Source organism: Cyprinus carpio, chromosome A24 (assembly GCF_018340385.1).
Source record: "Cyprinus carpio isolate SPL01 chromosome A24, ASM1834038v1, whole genome shotgun sequence".
Lineage (NCBI taxonomy): Eukaryota > Metazoa > Chordata > Actinopteri > Cypriniformes > Cyprinidae > Cyprinus > Cyprinus carpio.
In genome coordinates, this window is record NC_056595.1 from 13,581,502 (window position 1) to 13,600,761 (window position 19,260).

The 19,260-nt window shown below is 36.1% G+C and overlaps 1 protein-coding gene across 1 annotated transcript in view; it reads left to right on the plus strand.

Moving 5' to 3' along the window:
* Positions 1-2,742: 2,742 nt before the first annotated feature.
* The window catches only part of LOC109083694 (protein AF-10-like), a 52,300-nt gene continuing 35,782 nt past the window's right edge, over positions 2,743-19,260 (plus strand). Inside the window, 4 exon segments of the mRNA XM_042714252.1 lie at positions 2,743-2,920; positions 6,418-6,580; positions 11,389-11,468; positions 18,739-18,864. Of these exon segments, the coding sequence (XP_042570186.1) occupies positions 2,846-2,920; positions 6,418-6,580; positions 11,389-11,468; positions 18,739-18,864 (444 nt within the window). The 5' untranslated portion in view covers positions 2,743-2,845.

Consider the following 19,260-nt stretch of genomic DNA (forward strand, 5'->3'; position numbering starts at 1 on the left):
ATTATACATTAACTCAGGTTTTTGTCATCTTGTGTGTTTGAGATAGGCCTATCTGTGTGCATACATATTTTTTAAGGTAACTGCATGTGTGCAGAATAAAAAAATAGCCATGCTTTGAAAAATCTTCGGAGCTTTTTCCAAGTTGCAACTTAATACACATATTCAATTTCTGCAACAAGAACTGTCGATCAAGATATATAAAGGAGCTAAGAATCCAAGAAACACGGGTGTACAAAAAAAAAAAAAAGGTTTTGTACATGTTAATCAGCATGTTCTAATACCCTCGTAATTGTTCAGTTTTAGGTTTGTGTAAGTGTGCCCGAGTTAGAAAGATAGGCTATTATCCATTTTTGCGGTCCATTTTTTTTTCCACAGATCAGGCCTCCATCCCACGTCATACTACCGTGAAAGAGAAAATAACGGGTCTTCACAAGCAAAGACTTCCCCTCCCCCGTTTGTGTACAGACATATGCCGTTTTACAATTGTGAGGAAAGAGAATGAACAGAGAAAAGTAATTTTAACTACAATGCAATACCGTTTTTCAGGCATACATTATTTGACAAAAAAAATCCTTCTGCTAATCTTAAATGCACATGTACATTATTTTACGAAACTCTTAATAAAAATGACAAACATGTTGTGAAACACTAGACAGTCCTGATACAGTTGGTATTCCAAATTTCCATTGGTGTTCATTGTTGAATAAAGTGATTCTCTACATGAATATTGTTTTTCATGCAGTGCATAACCGGGCGGCCGTATAATGCCTTGCTTTTCAGGTGTTTTTTAAAACTCAAAAGACAATCGATGTTTTGCTGCGAATGTTCTATAGTACAATAAAGATAAATAGATAATTCATTAAATTGTGCGATTTCAATCATTCCAAAATTTGAATGCAAATGACCTGCCCCTGCCACCACCCTTCACATCTTGCCTATTTTAAAAAAGCAAACGAGCCGGAATAAGCAAGCCAGCGCAATATTATAGGATTAAACTTTACTGCTGACGGTGCTTTTAACGCACATAGACGTTTTTGTTGGAAGTGCTAGTTGAGGATGTCTATTTGTCATCATATTACTTAATATTAATTGATGATAGATATATTGGTTGAAATAAGTTTATGACAGAATAATTTGGATCAATTAAAACCTCTATGCCGTCATTGTCAAGTTATTGCTCTTGATAATGAACTGGTATATGTTATAGCCTATTGCATCCGCGTTTATCTGATTATGGCGTGCACAGAGAGCTAAAGATTATGAAGTGGTTCATGTTAATCACCACATCCCATTTAGTACCAAATTCAGCATCGGTATTTGTCAGAATGTACGCGATCCCACCTCACTCGATTCGCAAGGGGCGGTAACATAAATAGACTCCAGTTCATAAAGATTTTCAAGGGAGTGAATGTCACTCTATACTCCAGGCTACCTCTACTAGAAGTTAGTCGTTGTCCTGTTGATTCAGAGTACTCGGTCTCCTGTTAAACCTTCGGTGCTGAGTCCTAGCACCTCCTTATTACTGTGGCTCCTGCTGCAATTGCTTTGTCAAAGAAAAGGACAAACAAACAGAATGTTTATAAGCCTGAATGTCTGCAAATATTTAAATAACACCGCTTTTACTTTTTTTTTTTTTTAAATATGTGAAATAAATATTGTCAGCATAATATATAAATACATATAAATGCTACAAATTTGCATACAAATGAAATAAATGCAATTCTCTCACTTGTAGAGTTTATTTACCCTCTTAGAGCAGATAAGTAGTTGTTCTGCCATGCAGTAAACAAATGTAGTCTATTTAACGATGGGAAATTTTCTCTAATATTATTGGACCAGCATTAGTGTATGCATTTTGATAGTTTTTTTTTTCGCATAGGCAATATACTGAACGTTCTGCTGTCTAGCACTGTTAAGTGTAAATTTTATTCCAACCCTCGCTGAACTCTCTATAACTTTTATCCAAGGGGCACACATCATTTGAAAGACAACACGCAGGTCCTGGTCCTTTGATTCTGAAAGCTCACAGCTTGAACAGCCCTCAGTTGTGACATGAGTGATAATGATTGATCTTTGACACAGTGTGCATCGTCGTGGTTGAAGAGTTGAGGGGTTTGCCTTTAGAAATGTTTTGTCCTGTTTTAAGATCCATTGTAAAGTTGATCCCTTTTAGAACATCGGGATAAATCAGATTAATCACTGATCATATTATTACTTCCAATGCAGTTTACTGGAAATGATTAGCCCCTGGATCCGTCTTTAAACATATTTATGCTACGCACAGGATTTATTAATTATATATGAGATGCAAATAAATTAATTTAAGCAAAACATAGGCTACATAGTATATTTACGAAACTGAGTTAATCTGACAACAATCACAAACGCAGTTTCATTTTGATCACCAGGACTAGGAAGTGCCTTGCATACGCTGAAAGTCGGTGAGGAAATGCAGTGATGAATTATCATTGAATAATAATATAAGAATGTTACAATACATTTATAGCTATAAATCTGCTGATTTCTAACCATTTTAAATGTGAATAAATCAACATTTTAAAACTCTTGTTTTCATTTGCGTAATTAAGCCTATTTTTAATTAAGAGAAGAACTGAATCTTTAAAACTTTTTCGCATCTATTTTGAGACAGTTGATAGTTGGACTCGTTTATCGCAGTGAAATCAGGATGGGCCCTGGACCCTCAAACGTGACTGACTCGCCAAGTGGGGGTCCGCGTGGGCTACCTTACTGGAGTGCGCGGAGTCTCAAACAGCATGGCAAAGACGTCCGGTGACAAATAAAAAAGCTCACTGCAACACATTTATCATCAAGTTTAATTAAGTAAATGTGCGCATACTTTTCGCAAAGGATCGCGAGCTCAAAGTTTGATGAAGAAGATTCTCGCATTAGAAAGAGTGAGGTAAGAAGACGTCTGTTCGTCGCGATTTAGCTAACAATAGAAGAACAAAGAACACATTTCCTTTGGATTTAAGATGTCTAATTTTCTACGGGGCAGCTCAAGTGTTTCAGCGGTCTCGAGTAATTTTTTTTGTAATTTCATTAATGGCACATTTAGGCAACTGTTTAGTTGACATTTTGAAAAAAATGTTTTCTTTACATGCACGATAAACTGGCATAGATAAAGTCAAGGCGGAAGTAAAGAGATATATATCCTGCTGAAGTTCTAGCACGCAAAACATTTCACGACTACTCCACTAAATTCTAGTAGTCGAAAATCTGCTTTCAAGATGATGTAGTAAATGTTGAGTGACGTTCAATAACACGATGCGAACCTCTCATGGGACGAATACATTCTAAACCTAAACGGCGATAAACACATCTCTCTTGTACACACTTGCACACAGAACGTTTTCATGACTGTGAGCACAAAGATTCTATCGTGTCTATGAAAATCATGAGGCACACTTATACACGACTAGCTCTAAACAATCCCTGTTCAACTCAAAACTAATCTCCATTTACATTTCTGAAACAAGCATTAAAAGTAGTCAGTTGTTATTTATGCCAACAATATAAATAGTTCCTTCCCATTTCATATAGCCTAGGTTGCATTCTTCTTTCAGAACGTATGAGTTGGTACATGCAACTTGAATTTACAGTGAGTTGGTTGGGGGTGGGCTGAAATAACCTTTCACCCTGCCGTGTCATATCTGCATGTGGATGTGCCTGCCCCTGAATTACCCACAAGTCTTTGCGTAAAAGAGAACTCATGCTACAGGCAAACTCTTTCTATTACGGCTCCGGATCTGGAGCATCCCTGCCTTAGACAAGAAAAAACACGTAGTCCATTGCACCCTCTCTGTTTAACATTCGTCACAGACCTTAACACTGTTACGGAAGATTATTTAATCGTAAAACCCTTCATGTGCCCCTTCATGTGAAAAAAAAGCAAGCATAAATAAGGTATTTAAAAATGCGCATATGAAATATTATATTCAATATTTTCTGTACAAGACTGTACAAGCTATTATGTAACTTCCTGCAGAATACAGTATTCATTAGACACAAATTAAGGTATGATGCTATTAAGGCATTAACCGTTTTAGATATAATTCAGATTGTTGGATCCAATTCGGGTCTCCAATTCAAATTTTTTTTTTGGAAGCAACATAATGTAAACTCTGATTAAAAAAATGGCTAGGTCTATGTACTATCAATAACTATAGTTTGATTTAAGGACTTTGTCTATTATCAACTAATAAATCGTATCGTTTTTCTTAGAATATCATATTACAGTAGGCCTGACATCACTAATGCTATAAAAATATCAAGGGAAAAAATATTGCAGCGTATATCCTATATCTCAATTAGCTGAACTTAACGTGGTGTTGCCCCCCACCACAAGAAATTGCTCCGAGTCCGACAGTGAGACTCTAATCTACTGTGAAAAGGGGCTGAAGCAAGGAAACCCCCAAAAGGACTAATTCTATGGCTATTAGAAAATTTAATTTCATATTGGAACATTATTAAAACATTATTAAAACTTGAACATTATGCTCCACGTGTAAAATTAAATAGCCTGCTGGGCAGCCTAAAAGCATATGAGAGAATTCTGATAGAAATCATGACAGGTCGAAATATCTATCTGTTACCCAGTATATAGGCTTCTTCATTTAATGCTGTAAGGGTTGTGAGCCATATGCTGATAAATAATTCGCAAGCAGCAAGATTATGGACATTTTAGACTGACCTGACCCAAAAAAACGCCAAAAGCCACAGCGGTGCCTTTGAGCTAAAATTCATAAATTCGTGTTATCTATAAAAATAAACTATCTTTAATGTTGTTTACTTATTATTCAAGTAAAGCCCGTGCTTGTCTAAAATGGGAGGACATTAAATGTGACGATAAGTCAACAATAAGATTGAAACAAACAAAGTATAGGCATAGGCTATTCATAATTATGAGCGACTCACGTTTTAACCTCATTTACACAAAAGGCACGTGTTTTAAACTGATGTTGCCTATTGCAGGTTCGATGGGGCTTTGAGAATCGGTTGGGTCAAGGTCTATGCCAAAACCGTCGGTTCAGAATTGTGTTTAAATTAGTGTTTATGTGTATGTTCACTAATTTAAGATTTAAGGCAGAGAATAAAAATAAGCCCGATACATGTTTCTATATCCAGTAGCCTATAGGCCTACTTCTTTTGTTTTTCATGGTCCCACAGTAGTCATACATGCAAGCAGCCTTGACATTAAATTTACGGAAATTATAATTTTTGCACATGAATGGAAAGCTACTTAAGCGTATAGTTAATGTTGAAAATAACATCTAAAATTTGCATAAGGAAACTGCAGGCAATTCATAGGCAAACCACTTGTGTTCAGCATTTAGGCTATAAAAATATACAAAGTACAGTATCTAAAAGAACGAAACAATAAAAATGGAATATACCTATATACTTATTTTCTCAGAGATTCCCTGTAAATGTGTTATTAGAATAGATTTGAGATTAAACAAGCACACTAATTAATTCTGAGGGCAAAAGTACACTGTATGCATCATTTATTAATTTGCCTTCATCTTCCAGAACGTTTAAATAAAGGAGACATGTCCACTTCTAAAGTTTGAAAAGGAATATACATTAGGCCTATATTTCGAGTAAACCTTCTGAGGATAATTTTGACTTCTGTAAGCAGAACCTGCTTAATAGGCTACAGAAATCCACTCTATAAGACTACGGCTCTGTAAAGCAGTGGTTCTCAATTCCAGTCCTCGCGTACCACCACTCTGCAGTCTGCACACTTTGAATGTTTCCCTAAGCGCCCTGCGATGTTCCGCTATGACTCAGGTAGTGTGTTCTATTCAAAGGGCATGATTGTTTAGTTTGTTGTATTAGTATTTAGGCATAGCTACCTCCATTAGAGGACGCGGAAACTCTCTCAGAACCACACACAACACACCACCACACACACACACACCTGAATATAATTATAATGTAACGTTGGCCTATCTCATTTTTTTTTTCGGACAAAGGGAAAGTATTGCATTATGTTCCGCTATGACTCAGGTAGTGTGTTCTATTCAAAGGGCATTAAAGTGTGCACAACGTGGATTTAAATTGTTTAGTTTCCTCTGTGTGTGAAGACGCTGCAGGCCGTGGCGTAGCTCAAATCATACCTTGCGCGAGTGCTGCAGTGCACTGTAGCCGCTCGCGGTAAAATTCTATGGCGTCCGCCGCGTGGATCAAACAGCCCCGCCTCTTCCAGTTCAGCTTTTCCACGCATGCGCGCACACGCGCCTCCATATCGCAAAAAAAAAAATACCGCCTTCAATAAAAGTAGATATGGCTTTTCATCGAAATGGGACATAAAATACAGTTTTCTAGGGAGATAGGGATTCGTGAGATAAACGGCCGACCGCTTTTTTGTTGGTCTTTGTGCGCTGCTGATGGTAGATGGTATCCAGCGAGCTGTATCTGCCAGAGGAAGACGACGACTCTGCGAGTAATATGAAGGAGATGATCGGAGGCTGCTGCGTCTGCTCGGATGAGAGAGGCTGGGCCGAAAACCCTCTAGTCTACTGCGACGGTCACGGCTGTAACGTTGCCGTTCACCAAGGTAAATATAAAGGTCTCGCTTATCTACGCTCTTATTTTTCTTGAAGGACGGGTTATTTCAGGCTGATGTTTTGTTAAGTTTCCTTCTGTTGTGTTTAGAGAATTAGCTTAGCACAACCTAGCTTAGCTTAGTTCAACCGAACAGTCAGTGTGACCTAAGTTTATCCGCTGGAGTGGAATTGTATTATTTGGATGACAGTTAAGAAATTTAGAATATTTGAACGGTTAATTCTTGGTGTTTCCAGGTGTGTCGGTTGTTGTTAAGCAACGGTTTGCCGAAGGCCCTTTGAAGTGCTAATGTTGTGTTAGCACGAGCGCTACAAGGTTGTAACAGCATGGTTGATAGTAACGTTACTCATTTGTGGCTAATGTTAGTCAGCAAAGCTGTCAACTTCCGGGACTCTTAACAGGATCTTCATTGTTTTAGGTTGTATGACGCTTCAAATGACACAGTTCACATAAATAGTTCACATAAGTATCATGGTTCCAAGAAGGTTGTGCTTGTAGGAAACTAATTGGTGCAGACAAGTCAAAGAGAAAAATTAAGCGAACAAATGCGAATATAATCTTTATCTTGTTTTAGATGTAAAGAAGAATTCTGATTATTAATAAAACATGTAATTGAAGTCATGACATGATTTTGGTGGGTTAAATTCTTTTAAGAAATGTTTTGTCATTCATGCAATGATTAACTTTGATTCAAATTTATTTTACTCTTCACACTATATGAATACCCGATATCAGCAGTTCGGATTTATAATATCCTAGAATTGGTGTCAGCTGTCAGTTCTTTCTTCCGGAACTGTTTTGTAGGTCACAGAAGATGATCAAGTACAAATGGGTCAAGTTGTCACCTATAGGCTTGTAGACAGATGTTATTGTTAGTGACAGTGTTTGGACAAGCTTGTGGTAAAGATATTTTTTTGTAATGTTTTTGTATTGGCTGACAATTATGACCTTGACTGAAAAACATTTGCTTAGTTTGTTGTCTGTCATTGATCTTTTTTCTGATAAGTGGAAACATACATTTATTTGCATTTGCTCAAAAATAACTTTAAAGCAAAGATGGGAATTCTTGTATGTATCTAAAGTATTTTATTCAGGGTGTAAAATTACTTTTTTTTTTTCTCCCCCCACTAAAAATAAATGGTCAATGATTAGTTTTTCTATTTTCAGTTTTTTATATATATTTATCAAAATAACTTTATATATATATATTATATATATATATATGATTAGTTTTTCTATTTTTTGTTATTTATTTTAGTTGTTTTTTTTTTATTTATATTTATGTATATTTGTATTTTATTTTGTATGGAAATTTTTTGTTTGTTATATTGTTTTTTGATTATAAGAATTTAAGTGGACTAGAAAATATACACTTTGCACTCTTCCTCAATAACTTGAGGAACTTTATAATTATAAAGTTATAAATAACTCAATAATTTTAATGATACTGAATAAATAAATAAAATAAAATAACCACACTTTTATTATCAATAAATAATATCAATAGTATCTTTATTCAGTTCTACGCAACAGAATTGGATAGAACTGTTTATTTTTTTTGACTAATTATTCCAAATAATGCATAATCCTACAAAGCTATTATTGTTATCAGAGCATGCGAGCTAAGCGTCACTAGAGCATGTTACAGCACAGTAGCGCTATTGCAAACAGGAACAAGTATACTACGTAGAAATTTCCTGCCGGCGCGTTATTTGAGTGGACTGCGCTTTTCCGGTGAGCATGAGTGGAACACATATTCATAGAGCAGAATATTTAGCAGAGCAGTGACGACGGCTAGAGGGTGAGTGAAACCTGTGCACTGAACCAGAGATTGTCTTAAAGGGGTTATATGATGGGATTTCAAGTTTTCCTTTCTCTTTGGAGTGTTACAAGCTGTTCGTGAATAGAAAAGACCCCTAAAATTGTTAAGTCTCAAACCCAAATAAATATTCTTTATAAAAGTTAAGACTCTACCACGCCTTCCTAAAACGCCTCGTTTAAATACGCCCCCACATGTCTACATGCATAATACTGCCCAAATGTTCACGCAAAGTAAGAAGGCGTAACTTTGATTCTCGCTGTAGTATTGTTGACGCTGCCGCCATGTCATGGAGATGCTGTGTGTTTCGGTGTGAAAGCGAAACTACTTTGTTTGGTCTTCCAAAAGAGCACACAACTAGAAATCAGTGGTTAATTTAACACTGATCCAGAACAGTTCAACCAAATATTCAGATGTGTGCAGCGCATTTAATGGAGGACTGTTTCCTGAACCTGGGAAAGTAGCCTACAATGCCGTCTACACACAAAGGCTGTTTCTGTAAAGTGGGGCAGTTCCAACTTTGCATGGACAGTCTGGCGCTTCTGACTCATAGCCTGTAAGTACGTTTTCATATTAAAAGACTTTGCCCCTTGATGATTCAACCGAGAGTTTTGAGCAGTGTAGAGTAGCACTTGTTGTTTGTCGTTTCTCCGATCACAATATGGTTTTATATTTACGGAACACGTAAAAACACAGTATAAGTCATTATAATCAGTAATTATGTCCCCACTGGATGCAACAAATGGCTTGTTTGTAATGGGTTTTATTGGTTTTGTCTCGTCGAGCCGGGACATGGCGTCACAGTATAGTAAGGGGCGTAACATTTCGGTCACATGCTTGATGCATTTGGCCAATCACAATGCACTGGATAGCTGGCCAATCAGCATATACCTCGCTTTTCAGACCGATAAGCTTTGTAATTGACGTGCTTCAGAAAGGTGGGGCATAGAGAAGCAACAATAATGTACAGTATGTGGAAAATAATGTGTCTTTTGAACCTTAAACTGCATAAACACATTGCATTACACCAAATACACAAAATAATGTTCTTTTTAGCAACGCCATATGACCCCTTTAATATAGACATTGTATTTAAGTTAGTGTTTTTTTTAGAATCGATATATGTTCCCTTAATGCCGTAAGCTGTATCCCACCTGTGGCAAAAAGTCAGTGACTTCTCTCATAAAATGGTAAGGCTGCACTGTAACTTTCCCTTTTTTTATTTTTATTTGGATTTATTTATTTATTTATTTTAGATTAGCCACAAATGAGGGTTCACCACTAAGATCAAATAAAGTGATTTATAAACTTAAGCAACAGTCTTTCTTTTTGTTGTTTTATTCCCCAAATGCAAAATATGTTTGAGTGAAAATTTTATATATATATATATATATATATACATATATACATATATACATATACACACACACACACATATATGTATATATAAATAGTCTTAGAGTTCTTATCTGAGAAATGATGATCCGTTCCATGAAAAAATAAGTTATTCATTCTGAAGAAAATCATTGAGTGCGTTGAAGTAGGTTGCTCTGCTTTAGCGTTGACAATTCCGACTGGCTGATGAATGAGACTCCACAGAGGAATCCAAAAAGAGCAAATCCACACCAAACAGTATCCGACTGAACACAGTTAAAAATAAGGCATGCATCCAAACACATCATAGGAAACAAAATGAGAGGAAAAAGGAAAGTCCTTCTAAAAAACAGAAAATACCAAAAACAAATATAAGAATTCCTCCAACATTCTAAAATAAGCATGTTAAGCTTAAAACCAAAGGTTTCCCGACTAGGACTTTTTAGATCAACAGTTCAAGGTAGCCACAAAGAAACATGCGTTCCCTCTACCACAACCTAACTATTTCTTAAAGGGTTACTCCACCAAAATGAAAATTTTGTCATTAATCACTTACCCCCATGTCATTCCAAACCCATAAAAGCTTCGTTCGTCTTCGGAACACAATTTAAGATCTTTTGGATGAAAACAGGGAGGCTTGATGAAGGCAAGCACTCACCTTATATACAATCTAGTTGAGTCTAACGAGCGCCCTCTAGTGCCTTGTAGTATTACTAGACATAGAATTTTAAATTCCATTTCTCTATTGATATTGAAAAACTGGGACAGATATTTTACTCTGTTACAGCATGATTAATCGAATGTGATTTTCATGCGTATCTTGTCAGTAGTAAATCTCCAGCACGTGCTTTCAGATGGAGCAGCATTTACTACATAGAGCTGTAGTTCACTGACAAGCTACGCAAAATCACGTTCATAATCGCAGACGGTTTAATCGCAGTTTAATCATCTTGCTGCGGACCCAAGGGAGGGCAGTGTCGCATTTTGGTGCAAAATGGACATGCGACACATTTAGAATGAATAAACTTTTAATGAACTACAGAACAGCGTGAGCCAGAAGCGGTGCGCCTCACGCGAGCAGGGCTTATATGCTCTGAGAACGGACACTGCACTAGTGATACAAAACACACATCTGTTAAGAGCAATAGGCGATACATCTTCGATAATGAACCCGATATTGCGTAGGCGTCACTGCAGTGTTGTGAACGCGCTCACAACAGACCTGGAAGAGAAGAAAATGCATGTTTTTATTACCTTTCTGGACATGGACAGTATACTGTACATACATTTTCAATGGAGGGTCAGAAAGCTCTCGGACTAAATCTAAAAGATCTTAAACTGTGTTCCGAAGATGAACGGAGGTCTTACGGGTTTGGAATGACATGAGGGTGAGTCATTAATGACATAATTTTCATTTTTGGCTGAACTAACCCTTTAAATATTCAAATAAATATTCTCTCTCTCTCTCTGTATATATACCTTGCTCTCTAAGATAGCAGCATTGGCTGTAAAAAAAAAAATAAAAAAAAAATAAAAACAGTATCGGTCGACCACTAGTTGGAAGCAAGTCTCTTCAACTCATCTGTCCTTCATTCCTGTTGTTTCAGCCTGCTATGGAATTGTCCAAGTCCCCACAGGCCCCTGGTTCTGCAGGAAATGTGAATCACAGGAACGTGCTGCCAGGGTGGTGAGTTTCCTCATCTTTATATAAATCTTTCAGGCTATCTGTTTTGCTGATGTCCAGATCTCCTTCCTCTCTTTGTATATTGTGGGTTTGTTTACAGTTTCCATTTGACAGATGATATTATTTATAATTGATACTTTGAACTGATCTTATAGATTTCACTTCAAAAGCTTTGGTTGCCAGCATGAGGGACATATTATAATAAACAGGTTAGAAGGCCAGACAGACAGGCATTCAGTGAAATTCCCAGTGATCAGACAGTTCAAGGGATGCATGGACATACTTCATCCTTTCTGAAGTTCTGTCCATAAGCTATTGCTGGTTCACCCAAAAATGTAAAAATAAGTCTTCATTTACTCACCCTTGTATTGTTCTAACGTCATATGCCCTTCTTTCTTTTTCAGACAACAAAAGGAGAAATTTTAAGAAATGTCATGCTCATGCTCATCCATAAAATTTCAGTGAAAAGCGACCAATGTCAAACTTTTTAAGGAAAAAAAGTATCACAGAATGGTCCCATGCAACATATGCCTTATATTCTGAGTGTTTTAGAGGTATACAAGTTTGGTGAAAAACAAACCAAAATTTAATCTATTATTTAATGAGAATCCTGACCTTGGGCATTGGTTTCTGTGAATGGCTGTGCCTTCATGAGACTCTATTAAAGTACATTAATTTGTTCATGGATTGCATTTTGTGTCATGTTTTTATTAATCTTGATTTCTCACAACTTGATTGCTTTTTCTGGGTGAGTTGGAGTGAACTATAGAGTCTCATGAAAGCTCAGCCATGCACAGAAACCAATGGTGAAGGTCAGGATTTTAATGATACATTAAATTTAGGTTTGTTTTTCACCAAACTCTATTGTTATACCTCCAGAACACTTGGGATATATGGCACGTGTTGCATGGGACCATTCTGTTTTTTAAAAGCTTGACGCTGGTAGCTCGCTTTTCACTGTGAGTGGGACATTTCTTTAAATGTCTCCTTTTGTGTTAAATGATAACTTTATTTTCATTTTTTGGTGAACTATTCTTTTAATGAAGCATCAGGCACATGGAATGGTGATGACATCACTTACTATTTATTATTTACATATGGACTGTTCAATTCTATTCCATGCATTAGTCAATTATAAATAAGTAGAGTCTTAATGTTTCTTCAGTATTTAGTTTGAATCCACTTTTAGGGTACTTAAAGTTGCACTCTGAGATAGTGTTGAAAGTGTCAATTGTTTACTGCAAACAAATTATTAGTATAGTCTGAAGTGAATGGTATTTGTTACATTGTCTGGTCTAGGGTTGTTGCAATCATATTTTCATAATATTTTATTTTATGGTCTTATTGATGCCTTAGATTCATTATTTTTATTTTTTTCATGGTGGCATTCATATCATGTAATTATGAAGCAGGTTATCCATGTGTAAACTCTCATATTGTAGAATGCTTGAGTTTTCAGGCTTTTGCAGTTAAGACCTTCAATCTCACATTTGTACTGAACAAACACCTGGTTTGTGTGTATATCGCATGCATATAAAGACAAAACGACTTGGCAGGACTCTTGGCCAATATATAAAACAGATGTTATCTGACTTTTTTTTTTACTTTTAAATATTTTAAGCTGAAAAGATCAGAATTGTTGAGTTGTACAAAAAGCTTCTTTATGGCTCAGGCTCAAGTCTGCCGTTATCTAGCTTCAGAGGTAATGTGTCTCCCCCCCCCATTATTTATTTAAATACTGTTTTGGCCATTTGTGGAGCAATTTGTATCATATTAATAATAATAATAACTACTGGGGCTGTGTATCACCAGCAAAGTCGATACATATCACAATATGGGACTGCACTGAATTTCTCCTCAGAAGAATTTAGTAAAACAGCTGTTTATTAAACACTGCATACTATAGGGCCATTGCTAAATATTGGCAGAGCAGGCATTATGAAGTGCCTCCATAACTGTACCACAGTACAATATAGGTAATGGCATATGTTTAATTTTTACATTGGGCACTCCCCACCAGATACAATATTTTGATTTTTTGCATCTTGTTTTCAAGCCCATAAATAATGATGTACTCGTTCTAATAAATGTATACTGTAATGTTCTCATTCTAATATATTAAATTTATATTGTAATTTATTGTTGTTTATATTTTTTTTAATTTATGTTGTCTCTATATTTAAAAAATAAAAATAAAAATGAGAAGAGTTCTAAACTAATGTACAGTCTTAACTGTACCTCACGCACACACATTTAATCACGTTTTGTCACACAAATCCCGCTGCGCGTGCACTAACAGACATTCTTTTTAGCGCTCAGACAATCTTTTTATCAATAATTATCAATAAAATAGCTTAATCACAGAAGTGCTACATTATCTTTCTCAACAAGGAGCTGGTAACATCATCGTTTCTAAAGCAATTAAAACCACAGATTAACTGTTTATAGAGAAACAAGGTAAAACATTGGTAATTCATACATACACAGCTTCTCTCCCTCTCCATCTCTCTCTGTCATAAATGAACACCTAATGAATTACACTTTTCTGAGAATAGAATATCGAAGTGGAGATTGCTATACTGCAAACTTACCGGTGTTTTCAGAAAGTCAGCGCTTTTAACAACAGTGGAGAGACTGCAGGTACACATGGTTGCCAGGTTGACAAAGATAAGTAACACATTTAGCAGATTTTCGGCGATTACGTTTTTTTTATATCAACCCCGGTTGTGTTCTTCTGCGGCCAGATTAAAACCTTGTTGTAGCCTAGACTATATATTATGCATTCATTTTTTTTTTTTTTTTTTTTTTTTTTTAGAAACCTTGCAATTTTCTACTCCGTTTTAAACGGTGTTCTTGTATTCAAATTAAGTGTGCCCACTGCTGCACACGTGCCACAATATCGATACAGAGACAGCTGTATCGATACTCGTATCGTCAAATCTCTGTGACGATACATCGTCCTATCGAACACAGCACTAATAACTACAATGTAATATGCCAATATATGTTGTTTTAATGTTTTTGCTTTTAAAAAATATTTTTTACACAATTAGTAGTAGCAGCAAAATTGGAAAAATATCTGAAATAACAGAAATAATACCAATTTTAACAAACACTTATTGGCCGATACTGATACCGATATATGTCACTTCCTCTCTTATTTGAGATTTTGGCATAAAAATAGTATTTTGATCATGTTTTAAATCAGCAAAGTTCAAAAACACCTGAATTAAATTATACTAGCAGTTTTATTGCTGCATCATCAAACAATTTCTAATGAACATGGATTGGATCCATTTAACATTTAGCAGGCCTACATTAATACAGCAAAACAAAGATACATATTAAATAAACAGTGCTTTTTAGGTAGGTTTAACAGTTTTCAGGTACAGAAATCAAGTAAACAAATGTAAAATAACACTTCACTGTTAAATGCATTTAAATGCATATTAATACTTCCTTATTGTAACAGACTTGGATTAATCTTCTAATTTGTTTTTGTATACATTTTAAATAGATAAATAATAGTATAATAATAATAGTAAATAAAAGTTTAAATGTGTAAGATCTCCTTTACTAAGCCAGGACTCTTATTTTGACTGATTTTTTAGACTAGAGAGCTATATGGGTAATGAAAGCATGCAGTTCTTCGGATTTAAAATTTGTCAGTTTATTAAGCACCCCCCGAAAAGGCATGAGATCTGTATATATTTATTTACTGTTAGTTGTAATAAGTGTTTTGTTTAATTTGCTCTATGTTGAAGATAATGCAACTGAGAGAGAGAATTTAATGTGCTCTTCTCGTGCTGTGTTTTATTTAGGTCTTATGGTGTTTTTTTTTTTTTTAGAGTGAAAAAGGATGCAATAAACTTAATAAAACATCAGTAAAGTTTTGGTCATCATTCAGATGAGTTCCGCTAAACTTATGAAAGTTACAAAAGTTTAGTCAAGAATAGTGTGCGATCTTTTGTCTTTTGTTATTTGATTAGCATTAAAGTGCAGACACCAGCGCTAGGATTATGCAACAGACATTATACAGCTCAGTGCCTTCACGCAGTTAATTAATAAACCATCGGTTTGTTATATTGGCCTTTTTCCTTATATAGCCAATATGCCGATGGTTGTAAATTGAGGAAAAATCGGCCGATAAATATTGGCGGCCAATACATAGGTGCATCCCTAGTTTAAATCCAACATCCTTGTAGCACAATGAAAAAGATGAAATGTTAAATTTTACTTTCATATTTTTTTTTTCATGTTTATAATGTGTTACAGTCAATGAGAGTGTCCTAAATAATAACCCTGTTTCTTAAAACATTCTGTAGCTTTAAATAAATGCCATTCCGCTATTTAGTAATAGAAGATTGTGGTTGGGGTAAAGGAAACATAAGTCGTCAGGATAGGCAAAGTTGTGTTGGCAGTTAAATCGGTTTCCTTTTAGAGCTCAGCATTTTGATGGCTGTGCATGTGACTTGTGTGAGCTGTCAGTTAGCCATGAAACATAAGTAGCAGTTTAGATTCAAAGAATAGTGGGTCACAATTTAGGGTTGGGTAACGAAACCCGGTGCCTCAGTTCGGTGCTACTTAAATGCCTGAGTTGTAGATTGCCTTCTGGTGATTTATCTACAGCATTATCTACAACAATTGTGTGAAATGGGTAAAACACAGGAAATAAACTTGAAAGCAGAGGCATGCACCGTGTTTGACAGCTTGCCGGACATCAGCTGGCAGTTTGTCAATTGATTTTTTTTTTTAATAACTTACTTTTGCAATCTGAAGTCACACAGTGAGGCAATTTTCTATACTGTAATAAAGTCTGTAGCAATTAGCATTGGATTATAAATATCCTTTTTTATTATGAAAATACCTGAGATGTCTTGAAAGCACACTGATAAACCATATATTGTCACAGTTGTGTGTTTATTCTCATGTTTGTTCATCAGAGCATTTCTATCTTCTTTTTACTCAGCTACAGTGATAGCTGGATGCCTTTGTCCATATTAGGCATCTCCAGGAACGTCATGAGTTTTATTACTTCTGTGATGCATGTTTGTACTTTCTGCATTATGGGGCCGTCTGGGTATGAGTATGAATAAAACCGACAGTAGCTGGGTTTCCATCCAAAGTTGCGAATTTAACTTGTGAGCAAAATTGGAATATCACACAAAACATTTGCAAACAAGCACTGTTTCCATCCAACGAGTCAAAGAGAGCAAAATCATCACTTCCTGATAAACTGGCACTATATATCACTAAGAAAAGTAGGAGAAGCTACTGAATATAACAGTTTTCCTATATAGTAAATTACTTGCACCTCAGAACGAGCAGATGAAACCCAATGAATGCGGTCATTGCTTTCGGAGGTAGTCGTTTAACAGTTCTGGGGGGCAATTATATGGAAATACTTTGATGACAGACTTTGCTCGGGCATTTCCGAATGACCATATGACAACATTTCAGATTCTGTGGAACGAGATCAGTCCACTGGTTAGTCAGGATTTGCCGTCCCATAGAGCAGTCACATGACTTTTTTGATGCGCTTGGAGGAATTTCTTCGCAAAATGCATTTCCATCTCCCATTATTCGCATTAACCCTTTTTCGCACAAGTCAAAAACCACCAAGCGAGTGTAAAAAACTTTTTTTTCAAATTAAGGCATTTTTATTCGAAATTCAGCATTTCCATCACTGGATTCTGATGCGATACTTCAAATGTGCATAAAAACAGGGTGATGGAAACCCAGCTAGTGTGCTAGCACTCAGTAATGCTTATTCTATCCTATTTGGGGTAAAAATAGGAAAGAAGAAATGTAAATTAAACGCATAATCCATGCTTTTTTAAAAGTGTGTATTATCATGTGGATTATCATGTACAGAAGTTTTTTTTTTTTGCTGTTGTTCATTTGTTTTTAAAAAATCACATTTCAAAATTGAAAATCATAATTTTAACCCGAAAAAATGCAATTAGATTTTTTGTACAGCACTGTTTAATGTCAACTGTTGTTTTGTGGCTCTTTTTTTAATGTATCGATGATACCCAACCCTAGTCTCAAGAAGGGGAAACGTATTACAACTCATTATGTGCCCATTTTTGTTGAAAGATCCGGATATATGCTAAAACAAGGCATTCCACATAATGCCTTTTATGAGGTTAGAGACATTTTTCAATGCCAACTGCTCTCATTCTGAAAAGAAACAGGACTTCCCTATTATCCACAGGTTTGTCATGTAATATTTTTGTGGCCTTTTTGCTACTTCTAGCCAAGATTTGTGAAAATCATAGCTTGCATTATCACAAAGATTTCTTACTGGAGCATTTTTAAAACTTTAAAGGCATACTCCACCCCAAAATGAGAATTTTGTCATTAATCACTTACCCCCATGTCGTTCCAAACCCGTAAAAGCTCCGTTCGTCTTCGGAACACAATTTAAGATATTTTGGATGAAAACCGGGAGGCTTGAGACTGTCCCATAGACTGCCAAGTAAATGACAGTGTCAAGGTCCAGAAATGGTATGAAAGTCGTCTTCAGAATACTCCATCTGCCGTCAGACATGCAATCTGGGTTATATGAAGCGACAGGAACACTTTTTGTAAGCGAAGAAAACAAAAGTAACGACTTCATTCAATAATTCATTTGTCAGCAGTCTCCTCTGTGTCTCTCCATATCACCATATCCTGTGTAAGCTCTTCTGTATCATCCGCTCCACAAGGATGCACTGTTTCTACGTGTATTTAGCTTTGATTTGAAAGAAAACAGCGCATCCTTGTGGTTCGGAAGACACAGAAGAGCATACACAGCATACGGTGATATGGAGAGACACAGAGGAGACTGTTGACAAACTAATTGTTGAATAAAGTCTTTATTTTTGTTTTCTTCACTTACAAAGTGTTCCCGTCTCTTCATATAACCCAGATTATACATCTGATGGCAGATGGAGTATTCTGACGACGACTTTCATACCATTTCTGGATCTTGACACTGTTATTTACTTGGCAGTCTATGGGACAGTCTCAAGCCTCCCGGTTTTCATCCAAAATATTTTAAATTGCGTTCCAAAGACGAATGGAGCTTTTACGGGTTTGGAACAACATGGGGGTAAGTGATTGAGGACAAAATTTTCATTTTAGGGTGGAGTATCCCTTTAAGCTTTTTTTGTATTCCCAAAGCATAGTTATGAAACCAAATTTCTACATTTGTCCTCATTCCTCCGCTTACTAAAAATAAGCCAATTTTTTCCCATTTGTGCCCTGCTCTGCCACTTCATTCCCAAAGATTAAAGGGTGGAGGGGGAGAAAGCCAAGCTGGCAGACCCCTGAAGAAGGAGGACTGTCCACCACCTGTAACAAAGAGGAGGAGGACAGCAGACTGAGCAGAAGTTTAAAAACTTTGAACATAGTGGTATGTGGCAAGTAACGGCATGGTTCCAAGCACAATGTTTTGCCCCAATATCTAACCCTGTTCAAGGCTTTATAGTGAAATGTCATAGTGTTTATGCATGATATGCTGTGTAATAGACCATGTGTCAGCGCCCATTTCTTTTGGAAACTTTCAACCATCTCTATTGTTTTTGTTGTTCAAAAGGGGTATTAGCTGTCTTTATTCAATAATTCAACTTATATTCACAGGGTTTCAGAAAAATGTTGTCTAAACCTGTTTTTCTCCTATAATAGAATAGATCCTATTTTATTCTTGAATACAGAAGCAGCTCTTCAGGGATGTTTTCCTGCTCCAGTCAACTATTGTCTACAGTTTTGCCAAGATTCTCTGTTCTCTAGTGTATAGGGGGAAAAAAAG